General features: G+C 33.7%; 1 protein-coding gene across 3 annotated transcripts in view; it reads left to right on the top strand.

Moving 5' to 3' along the window:
• The window catches only part of LOC145268815 (small COPII coat GTPase SAR1B-like), a 70,492-nt gene that overhangs the window by 18,195 nt on the left and 29,680 nt on the right, over positions 1-22,617 (top strand). For all 3 annotated transcript variants that reach the window (XM_080124445.1, XM_080124447.1, XM_080124446.1), the window contains exon 2: positions 15,863-15,921. In XM_080124445.1, coding sequence (XP_079980571.1) covers positions 15,879-15,921 — 43 coding nt within the window. In that variant the 5' untranslated portion in view covers positions 15,863-15,878. The remainder of the gene's footprint in view (positions 1-15,862; positions 15,922-22,617) is intronic.

The following is a 22,617-nucleotide window of genomic DNA, read 5'->3' on the forward strand; positions in this document are numbered from 1 at the left end:
AAGTGTGGAAACTATTAGGGAATATTCAGTGTTATGCTGGTGTTTGTAAATGTTTTTTCTCTATAAATAGTTGATAACTTTTAAAAACTATTTAAAAAAAAAAGAAAAACTTTTACTCCTAAGTTATTTGTTGGAAAACTATTTTGCTTGTAAATGAATTAATCTCTCTCTTTTTGCCCCCCCCCCCAACAAAAGGAGGGTGGGCCTGTAAATTCACCCTTGTCCGTTCATCCATTCGCACTTTTCTTGATAACTATGCCTTGGAATTTTTTAAATTTTGCACAAACATTAAACATGATATGAGTAAAATACAGTAACAATGGATTTTCCGAGAAAACTCCGGGTGCCCCCCTAGGGGTGCCTTTTGAGTTAAAATGGCTAAAATTAACACTTTTGTGCTTATTAAAAAAAAAAATTGATACCTTGGATTTTTATAAAACTTAACTGATTTCTACAGGGTGTTCCAAAAGAAACAAAACTCACAGAAACATACTAGTTATTGCAAATACTCACAAATCCAATACCTTATCAACTAAAGTACGATTGAGGATTGACTCGTGCAGTAAGATATGATCTACAATAACTGTTGAAAGTGTGCGCCATTCACCTGCAGACATAAACGAGCGCGACGCTGCATGTTTTGAAAAACACACTCAAGTTCATCAGGTTTGATGTTTTGAATAACACTTGTTATTCTCTGCTTCAGTTCATCCGTAGTTCGAGGATTGTCTGCATACACTGAGCCTTTCAATTTGCAGTTGCACCATCTTGCTGGAACCAGCCTTGTTGCTTTTCTTGCTCCGTCAGTTGATCAAAAAATGGCTCCAGGATGTTATGAATGTAACACTCAGATGTGATGGTGTTTTCAAAGAAGATAGGTCCAATTATATGGCGCCTTGACAAAGCACACCAAACACCAACTTTTTGATCGTGGAGTGGCTTCTGAAACAGAGCATGAGGATTTATTGTAGACCACACTCTAGAGTTCTGACTGTTCATGTACCCGGACAAATGGAACCATGCTTCATCACTGAAGAATGTATGGTTTAAAATGTTTTCACCTTTCTCTAGAATAAAATTTTCAAACCACTAACAGAACAGTACGCGTTTTTCTGAATCCTGAGGCTTCAGTTCATGAACAACATGCACTTTATATGGAAAGAATTTAAGTTGATGCACTGCTCGGTGAGTTGATGTTAGAGATATCCTAGTTTCTTGAGACAAACACCTCAAAGACTTTCGTGGGCTCCTCTGAAGTTTGTTGGTAACATTCTGTAATAATGTATCTGTAACGACTTTTGGGCGGCCACTTTTGGGTTTGTCTTGAACACTTTCAGTTTCTTTGAACTTATGCAACAAAGCTGAAACACAATTTCGATGCGGCAAACGTTCTGCACCAAATTTTTCTTGAAATGACTCTTGCACTTCTTTTGTGAATTTGCCACCATCTCGGAAAACATTTTCAATAATAAATATCCTTTCTTGTAAGGTAAGCACCATTTTCAAAGGATCCCTGAAACAAAAGAATATTTAATAAAAGCGGACTATATTTAAACATTTTATATATTTAAACACCATTTAAACATGATAATATATTTAAACATTTTCAACTACATTTAAATATTTTCAATGTATAAATATCCTTTCTTGTGTTCAGTGCACTGTTTCTTTTGGAACACCCTGTATATAATTTTGTTTCTCTCTACGTCGCAAATAACTCTTGAGTGTGCCCAGGGGCTCTTTCAGGGCTAATAAAAACGCTCCATTTTTGGGACTATTTTACCATATTTGTCCAAAATTTTCTGTGTATATGTCTATTTAGCAGTTTTGTATGGTGCAGAACTCAAATTTACATATGTTAAGGCTTTTAAAACTGCACCGTTTATTCTTTTTCACCAGGATTTGATGTCCCCTGGGAACTTTTGGGGTGGGGGGACAAATGCTGAACGTAGTCATTTTTTTTATGCCTCATTCACTGTACACTCATGGGGAACCATGCATGCTTTGTTTTCATTAAAGTGTCTTTCAGTTTCGCCTTTTATATGAAGTATGAATTGTCTACATACTAGAATCAGGAGGCCATCATTCACATATTAGACATTACTTTTAGTGTGGGAACTGTTAAAGAGTATTCAAGTTTATGGTGGTGTTTATAAATGTTTTTCTCTATAAATAGTTGATAACTTTTAAAACTATGAAAGAAAAAAAAAAGTAAATTTTTCTTTTTTTTTTTTTTTTTTTTCATTCGCATTCACCCCCAAACAAGACATATTGCCACTTGGACGTAAGGGGCTGCTAATTGGGACCATACCTAAAAAAGATAAACAATATGTTGATTTACATTACATTTAAATCACTACATTAGTTTACGTCCAAGAATTCACGCTAGTCCTAATATTATTTTAGGGATCATCAGTTGTTTACCATGAAAAACTGTTGGGGGGGGGGGGTGTAAAAACAAAAAGGTATTAAAAAAAATAAAAACAAAAACGATTCTGGATGCTTATTATATATATATATATATATATATATATTAGCCTGGCATTGTCCAGGTGTTTGGAGGTGTGTGTTAAGCAAAAAATAAAAAATTGGTAGCTGGCAAGCAGGTTCGAACCCGTAAGAGGAGGAAAAGAATGTAGGGGGGGGGGGGAATGTGACATCTTTGCTGTTGTGTCCATCACCAAACTGCAGTGATGAAGGTTTAAATTAAGGCTAGTCAATCAAAAAGAGGGGATGACTATCGAAAATATCGGCGAAAAAAGCGACCTCTCCCTGTAGAAAAGTGCCCAGTTGAGGGTGAAGGAATTAATGTTTTTAGCCAATTTTTCGATATTTGGCGGTCCGAAGGATCGAGTTTCAAAACGATACCCATCTTGTGAAAATCCGTCGCCTCTGTCGAAAGTTTTGGGCAGTCATACATACATACATACATACATACATACATACATAATACATTTGAACAGACAGGTGAGATTTATATAGATATATACTAGCTGGACGGTTGTGCAATACGCTTAAACATATTTGGATTTCTGCTGATTGTGTATGTATTATTATAGAATCAATCCTCTATTGATTATTATATATTAGAATGAATAATTTGCAAAAAAATGTCATTCATCAAATTCCGTCTGTCTGTTTACAATATCACGTTAGCTGATATTTTAGCTTGATGATGAATGCCCTGGAAAAGTCACTTCCGATTAATGTTTAGTTTTAAAATATGCAAACAAAGAAATGATTTGTGGCAATTTTAAATGGTACCTCTTCTTTTATCATAAATTGAATTCGCTGATAAGAAAAAATTAAAATAAAATGGTGAGGAAAAACTTGGCTCAAACAAAGGATCATTCGATCTGTAGTCTAATGCTCTACCATTGAGCTATATTTCCAGATGATGATAATTTTTTTTTTTTTTCTTTTTTTTTTTTTTAAAGAAGAAATGATTTGCTGAGATTTTATTTCCCTTGGCTGGTGTAATGTAAAAATATTCCCCTGTAAAAATTCTTCCCTTATAGATAGAGAAAGACTATTTTTAAGATCGGATTTTTTCAATTTTCCATACTTATGGGATGAATTTTTGTATAAAGCATATCTAAGAACACTGCCACACATAAATTACCATTGTGTGAAATTTGAAAAAGATAGGCTCGGCCATTTCGGAATATATGAGGAAAGAACTCCCATACACACAGTGTAGATATATATTAGACATTTTGCCTGTTTTTTTTTTTTTTTTTTTTTTTAATGGACAAAGTTATACCCTGTTGACTTAAAAAAAGTGCTTTATGCCAAATACAAATGCTCATTTTTGCATTAAATATTAATTCCGGACTGTGCATCAAACAGATACCAAAATACTTAGTTCACTGCACTTTATCATAACAAAGGTTCATACAAAATTTCAGTCAGATCAGTCCAGTAGTTTCTAAGGAAAAGTGGAACAGACAAAGAGAAATATGTATATATTGTTCAGTCAAACAAATTTGAAACCTTCAAATTAAATCACATTGTCACACCGGTTCTTGTCAGATCACCTAAGTTAAACAACTTTGAGCCAGGTCAGTATCAGATGGGTGACCAATTTGGGAATTCCAGGTGCTGTATATAGGACGTCGACACCTCCCTGCAAGAGTTACAAAAATCTGGCCTCGGCATCTCACTTAATGGGGATGTACATGCGACTGAGGACCGCTTCTGAATTTCATACTCCCATGGAACTTCCTCCTTTGGAAAAAGCTGGTTGAACCTGCATAGGGTTAGTGTCTTTTCCAAATTCAAATTACAGGCGTTCCAAGAATTATAACATAAATTTCATGTACAATCGTTTCCGAGACAATATGAATTTTTTTTTTAAATCACTTCATCTAACACTATGATGAGCATACGATTTCTGCCAAATATATATATATATATATATATATATATATATATATATATTTTAATTTACAACAATTTTCTATTATATTGTACCCAATATATAGTGATTTTAAAAGTAAAAAAATGGCATAAAATATGACTTGGATGCCATCAGCTAGAATTGAAACCAAAACGCATAGCACTCCAGACTTAGTCATTACCGTTTGAGCTATCCTCAGATGAATAAGAAATAGTTAAAAATGAACTTAGTATAACTGTATATTTGTGCATGTATAAAAATAACATGTTTACTTAACTTAGGCCAAGTTAGTTCTTTTATTTTTTTTTTTTTCTTCTATTATGACCCATTAGAAGCTATTTTTACTGGCTAAAATCTCATAAAAGAACATTCCAGAAAAATGCAATCATTTGAAATGTTTTCTGCTGCTCTGCGACCTTGTGTCTGAGTGGATGCACTTAAAACAAAAAAAAATGAAGACAGTGAATTTTATATATAACATTAGGTATCGTGTTCTTTACTCGATAACTATCCCTACTCTAAAATGGCAGATGTATACGTCCATATACTGTCTGAATGTTTGTCCAAGACGACTTTAATCCTAGAAATGAACATTGTCTACAGCCTTGGAAAAGATTCTGACTATATACGAGGGGTGTCTCTAAAGTAACGCCCCCCCCCCCTTTATTTATTTATTTTTATTTTTTTTTTTCTGCCCAAATGGATCAGATGGGATCTTGTACTGTTATGATGACTAAACTTATGTATTCATGACTTGACTTTTTAAGAAAGGCCAAAATAAAAATTTTTAAAAATGGCACAAACATGTTTTATAATTTTTTGCTCATTAGTTATGCTTTTTATTGAAATTTGTTCATGTTCTTTTAATCATTTTCCGAACAAAAAGAAATACCACCACACTATTTTCGTGCATTTACATTTAAAAAAATCTTTTCCAAATATTTTTACATTTTCCATAAGAGCTTTGCGGGCCGTAGTTTTGAGACCCCTGGTCTAGACCATTCTTGTAATGACCTTTTCCCTGTTGATTGTGGTATGATGCTGGTCCTGTGCATTTCTAGGAGGTCTACCTTCCCAGGCTTTTCCTTTCTTTGAGAACTGGTTAGTTTATTGCTAATTGCCTGAGACGCCGCTACTGGGGAATGCCAATAGAGCTGCCACAGCATCTTTTGCAGAGTCCCAGCCCTTCCTCCCTCTTTCATCAGCACTGACTTTTCAATCCCACTTTCCGACCTTTGTCACATTTCTCACTGTGGGAGAGAAATAAATACCTTCAACTGTACGTATTAATTTCTTTACTTTTATATTTTTCTAATTAGCAATCGTACAATTATAAATTTGCGCTAATTAGAAATAGTGAAAGAGAATTTTTTTTTTTTTAACATAAATCATTCCCAGAAATAAGGTCTATTTTAGCATGCATTTCATGTTATGTCTATTTACATAGTTATGTGTATTTTTATATATTTTTATCTGCAAGATTCACTCCTTTAAAAGTTAGCCAATCATTATGAATTTTAGAACACAGCAGCTAGGTTTAAGGGTGGTTAATAAGGGCTATATTTAGTTTTATGCAAGATGGTATGAAGATGAGTCACCCTTTAACATGATTTGTTGGTTTATTTTTATTTTTTTGACAAATTTTATGATTTGATTAGGCATGTTGAACTGGTTTTCCTCAAAGGAAGCAGTATCAAGGGAGTACTAAATTCACAGGCGGTCCCCAGTCATCTGTATGATGACGTTGGGGTTTTGCAGTTCTTGCTGTGAGATGTCGGCATCCTCCTAAAATACAGAACATGGTATTCTCAAATGGTCACCCATCTGGTACTGATCAGGCTCAGCATTGCTTAACTATTAATCTAATAAGAACTCGTTTGTCAACGTGATTATGCCGTATAGTTTGTTAAAAATAAAACATCCTGGTTTCATTTACTTGACAGACCTGGTAAACGACTAAAGAATTTAAACCTTTTTATTTTTTTTTTTTTTTTTTTTTTTTTTTTTTTTAAACGTGAGAACTAATTTAAAAAAAACTCTTTTGAATATTCAGCATTTTGTTTTCATCCTGATTTTATTAAATCATACAATGTGTGTATTTATATACGCTTGCATGCAAAACCTGACTGTGACAACCAGGATTGAATGACTACTGTGTACATTTTCACTATGCTCATAGTACCATATTACTTTGTTTTTACAGTCACCTTCTTCCCATTTCGTATGTGTGTATTAGTGGCCTAGCAAGGCCACAGGGGAGACAATCAAGCAAAAAAAAAAATTCAAAGCAAAATTCATCCCAAAGCAGCAAAACTAAAGCTGGCTTGCTAGGACACACACACACACAAAAAAAAAAAATATATATATATATATATGAGAGAGAGAGAATTGATATGTAGTTTGCTTGAAGCATTGTGTGGGATAGGTATGTAGTAAAGATTTAGAAGTAGCAATACACACGGACGATAAAACGCTTTGGATAATTACGGATTTTAAGGGGGTTCTGGTAACATCCTACTTTAAAAACCAAAGCATCTTAAGTCATGAAAATACCACCGTTTTATTCGAAAATGAATATACTTTCAAATAAATTAATAAATAATAATGTACATTATATATTTTAAGGGTTTTAAGCAAATAAAGTGATAAAAAATGTTAACATCATAAAACAGCGTTTTCGGTAAGATTTTGATAGTTCATTTTTTTGTTGTGTTAAAAAGAAAACTTCAATATGACGAGTTTTGAAAATTTTGAAAAAAAATTTCTTTGGACACCCACTGTTAAATAAATCAATCTTTTTATTACATTTATCCATTAAAAATGTAACTGGCTTCATCTTGTGGTACGGAGCAATGTAAAATCATGATACCTGGAAAAAAATCGCTCTATTTTTTAACAAGTATCTAAAAACAATCTGTGGAAGCAGCAGGAGCTTTAATATCGCTGATATTACTTTACTGTAAACAAACTTTTTTTTTTTTTTTTATTCCAGAACGGATTAATAATTAAAAAAAATTTAGATATGAATATAAAAAAAAAATGTTCTTTTTTTTTTTTTTTTTTTTTTTTTTTACAAGGGTGTCACCACTTATCAAGGCCCAGAGGCCACTCAAGGATAAGGGTTAATAGGTATACATTAGTCATTGTGATTTTAGCATAGTAAACAGTGGGAATTTTGAAACTTGGATTACTTAGGGGGACGATTCAATTAGAACTTGTTCACATTGGACTTTTTCTTTTTTTTTTTTTTTTTTCATAGGTATCAACTCATTATCAAGGTCAAAGAGGCAACTCAAGGATAAGGGTTAAAGAGTGTACAGTAGAAATTGGACAATATAATAATCATTAGTAATGAAAATTTGTTAAATTTGATAACTTATATGGAACGGCTCATCAAGAACTTATTTACGTTAGACTTGAAGACAACCATATTGTAGCCAGCCGGAAAGCAGGAAAACGGAAGACAATTCCACAGGCGTGCAGTTCTAATAAAAAAGCTTTGTTCATGGAATCTACGTTTAGGTTTAGGCACAGATAAAGAGTGGGGGGAATTATTGATAGTGTTTACAGCTAGACGAGTGTTTCTTGTGAAAGTTTGGCGAGGGGGGACCATAGATTGAAGCTCAGTCGAACACTTTCCATGAAAATAACGATACATCAGAGACAAACTCGCAACATCTCTTCTGTGAGATAGAGGTTGCAAGGAAGAGAAAAGGACATCTCCTACGAGGCTACGAAGTCTATTTTGAACTCTATCAAGGCAGGCCAAGTCCTGTCTAGCAGCTCCTGCCCATATGTGGCAACAGTATTCCATCCTTGGACGTACCTGGCTCTTATATAGATAGAGAATTGCATCAGCAGTGAGATATCTACTGGATCGATAGAAAGATCCCACCATTTTTCCAGCGGCCTTGGCAACAGATTTGATGTACGTGTTCCATTTAAGATCTTACATATTTAATTGGAGCTCATATTATTAGAACATAATTAGCTTAACTAGAGCTCGGTTATCAGAATATATAATTTTGAAGCAATCTGGCATTACTTTTGGTCAAATTTTAAAAATATAATTGAAAACAAATATTTAACGCGTGCACTTTTATCCATTACCTTAGTTTTTAACGGTGAATTAAAGTGTTTTGTTTAAAAAAAAAAAAAAATTTTTTTTAAATGTGAAATATTATTTTGCTTCACGTGTGCGAGCAGTCCCCCCCACCACCACCACCACCATACACATACACACTCCCAATATATATATATATATTTTTTTTTTTCCGGATTATAATCGAATGGACACAAAATCAATATTTAAATATTTGTAGGAGGTGCTCAGTTTCTAGTTGAGTTCCTATTTACTTGCCTTCCGACGAGGACAGTTAGACACAAGGTCAGTTTTTAATGCAAGGAAAATCCAGCTTCTCAAAAAGGGTCAATCTGGATAGAAAAACATAGAAATTGTCTCCGTCATGAAGGATTTCTCCTTCACTGATAGAGGACAGAAAAGGCGAAGTGTAGCATCAGAATACTACACTGTGATCTTGGCCCGAAGTCCAGGTAGAGAAATATAAAAAAAAAAAAAAAAAAAAAAAACTCTTAAACTGGAAAGTTTAATGAAATAATGTGTCACCTGGACAAGAAATGTAATTGAAAATAAAAAGTAAATTTATCTAAAATTTGTGAATGATTTGTTAGCTTTAGCAAAAAATGTTTTTTGATATTTAAATAAGTGGGCAAAAATACTTAATAAGTTTTCCAGATGTCGTGTTTTCTGTTAGTGACGTCACTTGTTTGTAATGAAATTTATTTTTGTCTATTTGTCGTAATTCTTAAGTTTCACACCCCCTTAAGAATTCCGACAAAAAAAAATAAATTTCATATTTGAAAGTAATTTGATGTCCAAAATCTAAGGCATACAATTTTCAAAAGGCCAATAATTATGGCCCACTAACTGTAAATATGGGGGTCAAACGCCTTAAAAAAAAAAAAAAGCAAAACAAAAAAAAAACCCTCATCTTACTTCTAACCCTAGGTACGAGTGGCAAGCCTCCTCCTCTTAAAACCTTCTTTAGCCCTAACAATAATGCTAAGTCTAAGTGGCAAGCTCCTCACCAAACAAATTTCCTTTGTAAGCTACATATAAGTGTCTAAAAAAAAAAAAAAAAATCCTTTCTTAAAAGTGCACCATTTATCACCGATAAAAAATAAATTAGTCAACTGTCCTAAAACGTTATAATGGTCTCGAAATGGTGAATTATTTTACATTAAATTTATTTGAAACTAACCCCCATTCTAAAATTGTTTTTGTTTTGTTTCTATCAAGTCTTCAGGATGTTCACACATAATTTTCCTTAGCTTTATCATTAACCCAAAGTCAGTGGCAACCCCCCACCCTCTCATAATTGCACAAAGACCCTCTTAAAACCACACATAATCGTCTTTAGAAAAACAAAAGGTGCACAGGATTTATCTCTGATAGAAAAAAAATGGTTAACTGCCTTAAAACACTAGAATGGCTCAAAATAAGGAATCATTTTACATCTATATATATAAAAGCGAAAATGTATGTGTGTATGTATGTTCGCTTTTCCTCGATGTCCACGAAAGGCTTCTTTCAGAGAAGCGCTCGCTCGCTTCGCAACTTAAAATTTTTTATATCATCTATAAATTGTAATATCTCAGAGTTATCCACGGAGCTCGCCTGTCTATTTAAGTTTATTGACTTTCAAACGTTAATTATTCCACATTTCCCGCATCGGCACGCGTTACATTCGGTTTTCGGTATAAAAAAAAAAAGCGAAACTCAACTCTAATCACAGGCCGAACGCCAGTTGTCTCAACAGAGCTAAGTAACGTTTGTTCAATGTCGACTTCATCATATCAGACTGTAGTTTTCATTTCGCTCCTAATAAACAGGGAGCGGGTTTTTAAAAACAAACAAACCAATTTATTCAAAACTGTCCCGCACAAAATCGTAACTGCTGAATACCTATCGCCATTACGTCAATCAAAAACGCGCACCTGTTTGTTTTTCTAACACTTTACTATTTTCCAACTGCGCGTCGTCAACGCTTCGGGTTTTTTTCACATACCCCGAAAAACACCCGGGCAACGCCGGGTACCCCTCGCTAGTTAAATTATAAAATAATACTTGCTTATCTTTCATTAAAATTTTTTAAAGTATTTACACGTAATTTCCTACAAAGGTAAAATCACATATTTTGGAGAGATGGTCAGATGGGGGAGGGGGTTAACGGAGGTATTAATCTATATATGTATATATATATATATATATATATATATGAGAAAATGTATGTATATTTGTGTGTCTGCTAAAAACTTTCGACAGACACAAAAATTAAAAAATTTTTTTTAATCGCTATCGTTGTTTCCTTTTTGTTCTGATTTACTTCCCCCCCCCCCCCCAAACACACACACCTACAAATACCCGGGCAACGCCGGGTACCCCCTGCTAGTCTATATATAAAGAGCAAAATGTCTGCCAAAAACTTTCGACACGCGTGATGGATCCTTACAAGATCAATATCGTTTTGAAGCTTGATCCTTCGGATAACAAATATTGAAAAATTGGTCAAAAACATTCATTTCTTAACCCTCAACTCTGCCATTTTTATACAAAAAGGGGGTCGCTTTTTTTTTTCTTTTTTGTTGACATTTTCGCAAGTTATCGTCTCTGTTGGATTGACTATGCTTAATTTCAACGTTCGCGACTTCCACTTGTGCCATGGAGGCATTGGCTAAGACATTACGCTTCTTTAACCTTTTTTTCTCCTTCACATTAGGGGTTCAAGCCTGCCTGCCTACTATCACTTTTTTTTTTATTATTATTATTATTAAACACCTCTCTCCACCCAGGCTGCCTACTGATATTTTGATCACCCTAAGAAGGTTCTTTACTAGAGTATACACATACCCAGGCAATGCCGGGTATCTCCACTAGTGTATGTATGCATGTGTGTGTGTGTGTGTATATATATATATATATGTGTATGTATATATCTATAATATAAAGCTGTGCGTGTGTGTGGTCATGAATAGGCTCCTATATGGTTGACTATTTTAAAAAACTGATTACATATAATGGTAGATGTGTCGAGACACAGGAATGGGTATGTTTGATCTGGCAGAACGGTGGTTCATTAAAATTGTGGGGGTCTGCGTTCGCGCCTGGTCCACAAAGTATGGAAATAAAAAATTAAAAAAAAAAAAACGTTTACAAGTGTTTTTGATATAGATGTACATAAGAATATTTTGATAAGTATGCTTTAACTTAAATAGGGATGGTATAATTAGCAATACACATGAAAAAATTGAAATAGCTTGAAATATTTCAATATTGGTATGCATAGAAAGAGCTTGATGAGCTAAGAAAGAATCTTTTTAAATTTTTAAAATTAAGGAAGTTATGGCTATTTTTGTGCCTCACACGTTTGGATATTTTTCCCTCTTTAAGACCATATGCGTTTCGTCACATTTTTTACACTACTTTTTCAGTAAAAATGTCATATCTTTGTTAAAACACAAGACTAAGAAATAAAATTTACCATATAAGTGTATTTTTGTACAAGGAATCAGAATATGCAACTGAAAATCTCCCAAAGTTTATGGTTTCCAAATAATCTGCAGTAAATGTGCATAAATATGCAGCAATTCCTTAAAAATGCCATGCATCCATAAACAGAAAAGAAGTTGGAGAACTCAAAGTTGAATTGTAATGTGCTTTATGTACAAAAAACTTAAATCTAAACATAAGACCATTTAAAAATGAATATATTGAAATATTTCTTTGGTATTATTGTAGATTAACACCTTCTGTTTAACCCCACTCAACTCCTTCTGACCACCCCTCCAAAATGTGATTCTACCTTTTTAGGAAATTATGTATAAAATGCCATGAAAAACTTTAATGAAAGATAAACAAATTATTTTAGAATTGAATGTAAAATAATTTCCTATTACAGGTCATTCTAGCATTTTAGGGCAGTTAACTGTTTTTTTTTTTCTATGGGAAAATATGCATGCTTTTTTTTTTTTTTTTTTTTTTTTAAGATGATTACTTTTCTACCTAACTGGATAATTTTTTAGTGTTTTTATTTAATGTAACATGTTTATTCAGCTTGAAAACAGTGTTTACCAATGTTTTGGAAAATTTAAAATGGCGCCCGAATCTCTTGAAACGGTAAGTTTGGGGAAAAGAATTAAAAATAAAAAATGTAGACAAAATACTGCTAGAAACTCGCTCCATATATGTTACCGTGACATAGGCTGACATATATTCAGTGAGTTTTTAACAGTATTTTGTATAGTTTTTTTTTTTATTTTTAACTCCTTTTCTCAAACTTACCATGTCAAATAGTCGGGCCGGGCACCATTTTTAATTTTCCAATACATCGGTAAACACTGTACGTTTTTCAAGCTGAATAAACATGTTACATTAAATAAAAGCACTAGAAAATTATCCAGTTAGGTAGAAAAGTAACTTATCTTGCCTTTGATAACATTTATTTGTTATATATTTGTTTTTTGACAACTTTTTCGAATCTATGTATAAACGAGATTTTGATACTTATTTTGATTTTGAAAAAAAAAAAACATTTGTGGCTGTTCGCAGTAAAACATTGTTTTAATTCGCTGTTCAAAACTAATTTAAAGAATAAAAGTGCATGCAAGCTATATATCTACAAAAGTTTATTTTGTTTTTTTAACCATGTTTTTAAATTTGACGAGAAATGTGAGAAATTGCAACAGATTCATAATGCCGAATTGGTTGGGATTGTTGTTATTATACATTCTGAAAACCAAATAGTTCTAAACTAATGTTATTCTGATAACAAAATAGCTCTAATTAAACTTATAAGAACATTTCTATTCATATTTTCATGTTTTCCTTAATTCGTTCTTGAATAAAAATTAAAGAACGCGTGTTGTTTACACTGTGCTATCGCTGATTCTACAGGCTGGAGCTGCTGCTGCTAGTAATACCAACTTCATTTGACCAAATTCGAGAAATAGAAACAATTTTTTTTTTTTTGGGTAGGTCCTTTTAAATTATCAATTACCGCGGTCCTACTCAACATAAAATAATACTTTTAATTGATAAAGATAGTAAAAGATTGATTTACTTACTACTGGGTGTCCGAAGAATTTTTTTTTCAAAATGTTTGATACTCGTCATATTAAAGTCTTATTTTTAACACAACAAAAAAAGAAATGGTCAAAAATATTTCGGACACTTGACAGTATTAAGATTAACACCTCTTCTGATTGGTTCCCAAATTTCATGACGAAATTCTTCATACAATCACGGTACGGACCTTTAGAAAACAGGGGGGGGGTCATTACAAAACCTTACCGAAAACGCCATTTTATGACGTTCACATTTTTATCACTTTATTTGCTTAAAACTCTTAAAATATATAATGTACATTCATATTTATTAATTCATTTGAAAGTATATTCATTTCCGAACAAAACAGTAGTAATTTGAAGACTTGAAGTTCTTTGGTTTAAAAAATATGGCTATTTTAGTAGAACTACATTGAAATCTGATTATCCAAAGCGTTTTTTCGTCCGTGTGTATTACGAGTATAATAAAATTGTGGGGTCTGCGTTCACGCCTGACCTCCATAGAATGGAAATAGGCACAAACTTTAAAGACTTTTCATATCTATCTGCGTAAGTATAATTTGATGATTCAGTTTGAAGAAATATTGTATAATAAAATTATGGGGTGTTCGTTCGCACCTGACCTCCATAGAATGGAAATATGTCACAAAGTTTGATAAGGTTTTTTAATATAGATCCACAGAATATTGTGATAAGTGTTTCAGTGTGAACAGGTATGGTATAATAAATTATGGGGTTTATCTATTTTATTTTTACTTTCATCATATTTTGCTTTGGTTTTGATACCCCCAAATTCAACCCAAATTTACAACCCTTCCTTTTCATAACCTATCAAACTTTAATAAATCAGAGTCCATTTTCTGTAGGCTGTTTTTGAACCCAATCAACGACGGGTACGTTTGCTAGTATATATATATATAATTTAAATTTTGTATTTTTGTTTGGACAACTGGTTTAATTCTAAATAAGCTTCTGGGTTTGACTTTTACTCCTGATCTTAAATGGAACACATACATCAAGTCTGTGGCCAAGGTCGCTGGGAAAATGGTGGGATCCTTCTACCACTCCAGAAGATATCTCACTAATGATGCAATTCTCTATCTATATAAGAGCCAAGTACGTCCAAAGATGGAGTACTGCTGCCACATCTGAGCGGGAGCTGCTAAAAACAGCCTATCCTGCCTTGACAGAGTACAAAATAGACTTTGTGGCTTGGTGGGGGATGCTCATTTCTCTACCCTGCAACCTCTTTCTCACAGAAGAGACGTAGCGAGCCTGTCGTTGTTCTATCGTTATTTCCATGGCAAGTGCTCGTCTGAACTCCATTCTCTGGTCTCCCCCCCCCCCGACTAGCTGAAACCACCGTTAATAATTTTCCCCACTCCTTAAAAAAACAGCCAAACAGCTAGTGACTGACAATGTTTGAGGTTTATTTTTCTACGCTACGTGACGGTATCTCGTGTACACACACATACACACACACAAAGCTTAACTGATTTACATCAAGTACTCCTTTTGTTATTCTATTGCCGCACGATCACAAAGGTAATCATGAAGTCAAAATAGGGAGTTTCAATCCGCCATGATATTAATCGTAATTCAACTGACAGTCACCAACCTGATAGGTGCTGAACTGTCATCTAAGTTTCCACCTCTGTCCCATCAATGAAATGTTGCATCCCTCTGCCTGTTTTACGAGTATTTTAATGGTGGATGCTCCGACGAACTACTTTCCCTTGTACCCCCTCGATGTAATTACCCCTGACAAACCCGACAAGCAGGAAAGTCCCACCCCTACACAGTAAAGATCCTTATATGTAAGAAACCTTCTACTATAATAGTTCCCCCCCCTCCAAGAACTGCTAGACTTTGGAATTCCCTTCATGTTTCCCCAGCTGTATATAAGTGTAATGTAAAGACCTCTTGCTGCTCAACTCCCTACATAGTATCCCTGCAACTCATGTCCCTGATAGTATCCCCCCTACATTAAAGTGGCACTGTGCTTTCTTTGAGGTGAAAATGTGATAAAGAAAAAAAGTTATCCTTCTCGTTAATTCTTCTATCCGAGTGGTTCTTGTCTGTTTTATGTTACCTTGCTTGTCACTGTGCACACTGAATGACACCATAAATGGAAAATGTGTCCCCCATCCCCACTTCCCTCTCATATACCTGATTTCCTGCTTGTTCGTAGTTAAAATTCTGTGTGAAAAAATCCATTATCTTTCTTGCGTGTATTGTTTCTGCCTTTTGTAAACGTTTTATTTTTAGCCGTCTGCTCTGCCCTGATTGTCGAGTTAATTTTTGCTTTTCTCTTTTCAGTCTTTAGGTCCCAACTATGTTTGTGTTAGAGTGGTTTACGAACATTCTAAGTTTTTTAGGTAAGAAAAACTTTTCTTTCTAAACATAATGTTTAAGCGGTTGTGCTCCTCCTTGTTGTTGTGCTATTTGTATAAACGTTACATTTATTCACCTTTCAATCAACCTTGTGTGTGTGTGTGTCTATGGGTGTGTGTGTGTGTGTCTATGGGTGTGTGTGTGTCTATGGGTGTGTGTGTGTGTGTGTGTGTGTGTCTATGGGTGTGTGTGTGTGTCTATGGGTGGGTGTGGGTGTGTGTCTGTGGGTGGGTGTGGGTGTGTGTCTGTGGGTGGGTGTGGGTGTGTGTCTATGGGTGGGTGTGTGTGTGTGTGTGTATGTCTATGGGTGTGTGTGTGTATGTCTATGGGTGTGTGTGTGTATGGGTGGGTGTGTGTGTGTATGGGTGGGTGTGTGTGTGTATGTATGGGGGGGGGGGGTGTCTATGGGTGTGTGTGTGTCTATGGGTGTGTGTGTGTGTGTATGTCTATGGGTGTGTGTGTCTATGGGTGTGTGCGTGTATGTCTATATGTCTATGTATATATATTATGAGGGGAGTTAAATTGATGCAAATTATGATTTTACAAGAAATTCTTGTTCATAAAATAAGTAATATAAGATAAAGTTAATTATTATTCCATGGACTCTAAAAAATTTTCCTTTTTTTTTTTTCTTCAAAGGAAAAGGTTAGCAAAAGAATTTCATATATTGCTGGTTCACGCAAAAATTGAAAGCATAAAAGTTTGAAAGAAAGTAATATTTGACACGTTTATACAGATGCCAAAAAAAAAAAAAGATATTCAAATTGCTGTCCAATTGTGTAGATGCACTTGGCAATAACAAAATCTAATCAATGAATCTGGTTGAAAATTGGTAAAATTCGTAAAACCGTCGCTGATAGGTACATCTGTAAACTTGGAATATTGTGATCGTATAAATTTATAGCTCTTTGGAGGATTAAATTAAATGCTCTACTGGAAAAGGTGTAAGTGTAAATATTATAGGTTGGAAGTGTGTTGAATTTTGAAAGGTAAGTGTAGATTTTCTTAATTTTTATAAGTTTTAAGGTGAATGATCTTAGTTTAATATTTATATTGTGAGGTGTCCTGTTCATATAAGCTTGCACAACCCTGGCACCCACATATGTGGTGCCTGTGACCGGACGTTTCACATAGAAAGAGAACTACGCCAACACTGACAAGATTGAGATTGTATGATGAGATATATATATATATATATATATCAATCGTGTGTGTATTTAGTAGTGATAGGATGATTCTAGTATTTTTCTAGATTCTGATACAATTACCGATTCCGTATTAAATTTCTGATTCTTTATAAATCTCTAAATATTTCACAATAGTTATTCCGGACTAGTCTTGGTGTTGCCCGGGTGTTTGGAGGTGTGTGTTGAGCAAAAAAAAAAAAAAAAAAGTGGTAGTAGGCAAGCAGGCTCGAACCCGTACCGTGAAGAAGGAAAAGAACATGATAAAAAAATAAGTGACTTCTTCGCTGTTGCGCCCATCACCAAACTAGAAGTGACATAGGTTTAAATTAAGGCTAGTCAATCGAAAAGAGAGGATGATTTTTTTAAAATATTGGCGAAAAAGCGATCCCTCCCTGTAGAAAAGTGCCCAATTGAGGGTGAAGGAATTAATGTTTTTAGCCAATTTTTCGATGTTTGTCGTCCGACGAGTCAAGCTTCAAAACTATACTAATCTCGTGAAAATTTGTCGCCTCTGTCGAAAGTTTTAGGCATACATATATACATTTAAACAGACAGATGAGATTTATATTATAGACTAGCGGAGGTGGCTGTGTATAAAAGAAAAAAAAAAGTTTGAGATAGGTAGGCTCAAACCCGAAGCCTTGAGGTGAATAGCCTAATGTCTTACCACAATGCTATGCGAGCAGAGAAGTGAGGAAGGATGAAAATAAACGTTTAAAAAAAAAAGCAGGTAATTTAACGACAACATGTGGTTTTCTAGGTCGAACATCACGTAGTAGTAGTAGTAGTAGTAGAGAAAATGAAATTGTGGCGCAAATTTCGGAACATAAAAGATACAGACGACATCGTTTGTAAATCGGACATATTATAATCTAGGGAGTATATAAAAAGTTCTAAAAAATAGTGACCCCCTCCCCTCGAGTGATTCTCTCCCACCCCCAAAGCCTTTGGAGAAAATATGAAAAAAATGCACACAAACACACACACACATTTTCGCTTTTATATTATGGGTTACTGTAAAAACATGTTAAATGTACAAATATTTTCTCAAACATAAAAATACACGGGGCGGGAAGAGGGGGTGTGATCTATAGATTTTAGTTTTAGTGTTAATTTAAAATCAATAAATATTATTATCAGCAGTGGAAGATTTTGCTTTAAACAAAATCAAATAAAAGACAAAAGAATTGTTTTTTGCATTGGAAAATTGGCACAAATTTTTACGATACTTATAAAAGTTCCAATTATTCGTCCCCCCCCCCACCCACATTAATACTTAAGCAGAATTCATTTATGCAATTCCCATAATAATAATGAAACTAAATAGCTACATTGCTTTAACAACCACTACTCTATCCGATCACCTCACCATGCATCTTGTAAAACTATAGCTCAATTTACCAGCATTTACAAAAGTATAACTGCTTTCTCTCCTGTTTTAAGACAAATAGTTAATAACAAAAAATGTATTCTGAAACTAACTTAAAAGGATTAATAATAATTAATAATACTCAAAAGCATCTTTATTCAAATGCAGCAATTTAAAATTAATAACATTACGTATGAAACCAATAACGACATTTTAAAATGCTTGATGTAATAAAATTCATTTGGTGATGGAATTTAAATTGTTGACGTTTCTCTTGGATCTACACTAGTTCTTTTGGTGTCTAACCAACTTCATGGGCACATTCTCAGCTGTTTTTTGGAAATTCTCTTAATTTTGGTTATTCCACAAAGAATTGAAAAGATAATATATTTTTCCTTTAATTTGACGCAAAAAAAAAGATCATTAGAAAAATTTAAAAAAATTTTTTAGGGGCATAACAAGCAAAAATGTTATATTTAACAATATTTGAAATATATATATATATATATATATATATATATATATATATATATATGTGTTATTAAAACCACAGAATTTTTCTGTTTCACTATTTTCTTTTTATCTTCAATCTCCGAATATTTTTTTTTTTTTTTTTTTTTCGTTTTTCTCACAATTGTTTAGGTTGGATCCATAAGTTTGTTTAGTGAAAGAAACTATTGGATTCAACCTAAACAATTTTTAGCAAAAAAATTATTCGGAGATTGGAGAAGATAAAAAAAATAGTGAAACAGAAAAATTCTGTGTACGCTTGTCAATGAGAATGTGCTTCCTAAATATACCCTATATATATATATATATATATATATATATATATATATATAAGTAGTGAAGGAACGATTCCAATATTTTTCCCCCGATTCCAATTCTTCATAAATTTCTATATATATTTAACAATAACATTATTTTTTCCAGATTGCCATAAAAATGTGTTAAATTTGCATATATTTTCTCAAATGCAAAAAACCCACTGGTGGGGAGGCATATAGATTTTACTTTTACTGGTGGTTGAAACTTGATAAACATAATTTTATCATTACTACCAGTTGTGAAAGATTTTGTTTTTAAACAAAATCAAATAAAGAAAAGATAATTAAAGGACTCCTTTATGGCATCGGAAAATAGGCACAGATTTTTCTGATGCCAATACCCAAAAAGTTCCAATTTTTGATTCCAATTAATTGCCCCTACACTAATGATTATATAATTATTCCAGGTTAATATTGTTCCAAAAAAAAAAAAAATCAAATGAGTTTAACAAGGTTTAGACAAAAGTGCTCAATACCAAAGAAAATAGAGCAAGATATACTTTTATTTTGTTTTACATGAGCATTTAGGCATCGCTTCTTAACAAAGTCTCTAGTTACTTATAACTAGTTGATTGAAACATATTCATGAATGTGTAGTGATACCTAAAGGTTTATGTAAAAAAAAATAAGTATATATAGTAGGTTTTTGATTAAATGCATATATTGAAGATCGTGTGTCATGGAAAAAGGTGGTGGCTGTCACAGCAGACTCCATAAGGAAAAGAAATGTATGGTTGTGGAAGGCAATCAATCGATTTGATTAAAAAAAATGGTCGATTTCACAAATTTCGATGACAATAAAAATATGAGTGTGTTTGTTGATTATCATTCAATCCCAGGCAACGTCGGGTCTTCCAAATATTTCTCATATAATCTATCTTCCCTCTTTTGGAAATAGGGTACGATTACAAATGTCTCCAGTATCAAATAATCCTTATACACTGAAGTTTACTTTATGTATGAAAACCAAAGATGGGGAGATATAATATGAGAAATATTTGGAATAAAGTCTCCCCTTGCTGTTATTTCGGATCATTTGAAACCATAGCAGCAAGTTTTAGTCTCCCTTCCATCAAAGCCAGAGGTTTAGGAGGAGGAGGGGGGGGGTATGTGTGTGTATATATATATATATATATATATATAACAATTGTTCTATGGTGAGCTCTTTCTTGGAAAAAGACCCCAGCAAAAGCCCAAAAAACGTTTTTGTGATAGCATCAAGGAGAGTCTGGTGAGCTTTCATATTCCTGTTGACAGTTGGGAGTCCCTAGCGTATGATCGCAAGCAGTGGAGGACACTGATATACAGGGGTGCAGAACACTATGAAGCAGCCAAAATAGACCAAGAGAAGCTTAAGAGAGCATGTAGGAAATGCCAAACCTTGCCGCCCAACCATGGAGATCTCTGGATCTGTAAGGTGTGTGATCGGGCTCTGTTGTCGAAGGCAGGTTTTGTTAATCACATAAAAGCCCACGATAATACAGGTTCCGCTGCTGTTAGTCTCATACAAATCAGTGAGCGTTTTCAGTGTTATGTCTGCTTGAGGGTGTGCAAGTCGCTGGGAGGGCTAAAAAGTCATATTCGGGCACATGGACTCTTAGTGACTGAGGGAGTGGCTCTCGTCTGACAGGACGTTGCAATCATCATATATATATATATATATATATATATATATAGCTTAGAGCATTAAAGGAAGAGAGCGAGCTCAATTCTATGAGAGGAGACTTATCTGGACAATATAAAGCTGAACAGGTTTCATTGGAGCTTACATATCAAAACAATAGGAGTGGAAATGAAGTTACAGAACTATATATTGGTGGATATAGATTGGTTCATTTATTCAATAAGGGGATACAATCGATTAGTTGGGGGATAGAAGGGACTCTTTATGCCAAGGTATTTCGAAACCTAATGCTTCTCCTCAGAAGAGTAGAGAAGATGCTAGGTAACATAGTGGGGATGCGGCGTCTAGCGTTGGATTCATTAGGAACGAAATAGATCAAAACAAATTAAAATTATAGATGATGTTCGGGGGAGGGGGAGTCGAATTCTAAATAAAGGAGGGGTGCATTATATAGTGTAATGTAGAAAGGTGTGTTTAGTCTTTATCATAGTCTTAAGTGTATGTAGTATATGTTTTAGGGTTAAAGTTGGGGCTTAACTAGATGTGTGGTGGTTCTATTTTAACGGCGTGTAAGGTGTCTATTATCTATGGGGAGGGACATTTTTTTTACAGATGCGAGATGACAAAAGCTCTGAATTAGTGTATACTTTTGTGAGGGATATTATGGTGGTGATGTAAGGGGTGGGTCTGGGTGGGTAGTTATAAAGCTATAATACTGGATTTCAAAGTATACTATGTGCTAGGTAATATGTGGCAATATTTCTGTTTTCTTTTTTATAAGGCAAAGGTAGAGAGATAGGGTAGCAAGTTCTTTGGAGGTGTCTAACAGGACAAAAAATAGATTTTTGGATATGGATGATTGACGTGGTGGAGTAATAGGGGGAATTGTACTATTAACCAAGAGGAAATTACTATTAACCATTGAAGAAATGAACCCATCTATATCCACCAATATATAGTTCTGTGACTTCATTTCCCACTCCTCTTTTCATATATATATATATATATATATATATATATATATATATATATATACTTTCACTACACCGATGAAGACTGAAGGATCGGTCGAAAATTATGTACCTGTAAAAGTTTTTTTTAATTTTTTCATAATATTATTTTGTATTCCTGCACGTCACCAATTGAAAACGAATAATGAAAAGTTATAAGCTTTTATACTTTTCGTATTTTTTATACATTTCCATTCATATATATATATATATATATATATATATATAATGATGGTAATAACTTTTTAATTTAGCGAGTTTGGGAACCCAAAAGTTTAATTTAATACATCTCTGGGAAAATGTGAAACTTTGGGAAATTTGTGTTATGATTTCTGAAATAATGAGAAGATTTTTTTTAATTTAAATGAATAATTTTTTTTATCAATTTCTTGTTCTCATACTATCAAAACATGCTACTGTTATTTAATTAATAATACAACAGAATATTCTTTCTGACCATCAAACACGTTCTACCTCGGATTTCTTGACACTTACTTCTGAACACATATATCATATACAGTAATATATGGTGACTACGCATACCATACAAGGCAGGTGAAGCTAGGACCGTAACCCTTGATATATCCAAAGCCTTTGACAAGATCTGGCATAAAGGTCTTCTCATGAAAATGTGTATAATATTGTACCCCCACTTCCCATGAG

The sequence above is a fragment of the Euprymna scolopes genome, chromosome 44 (genome assembly GCF_053919585.1).
Source record: "Euprymna scolopes isolate OS-2025 chromosome 44, ASM5391958v1, whole genome shotgun sequence".
In the NCBI taxonomy this organism is placed as follows: Eukaryota; Metazoa; Mollusca; class Cephalopoda; order Sepiida; family Sepiolidae; genus Euprymna; species Euprymna scolopes.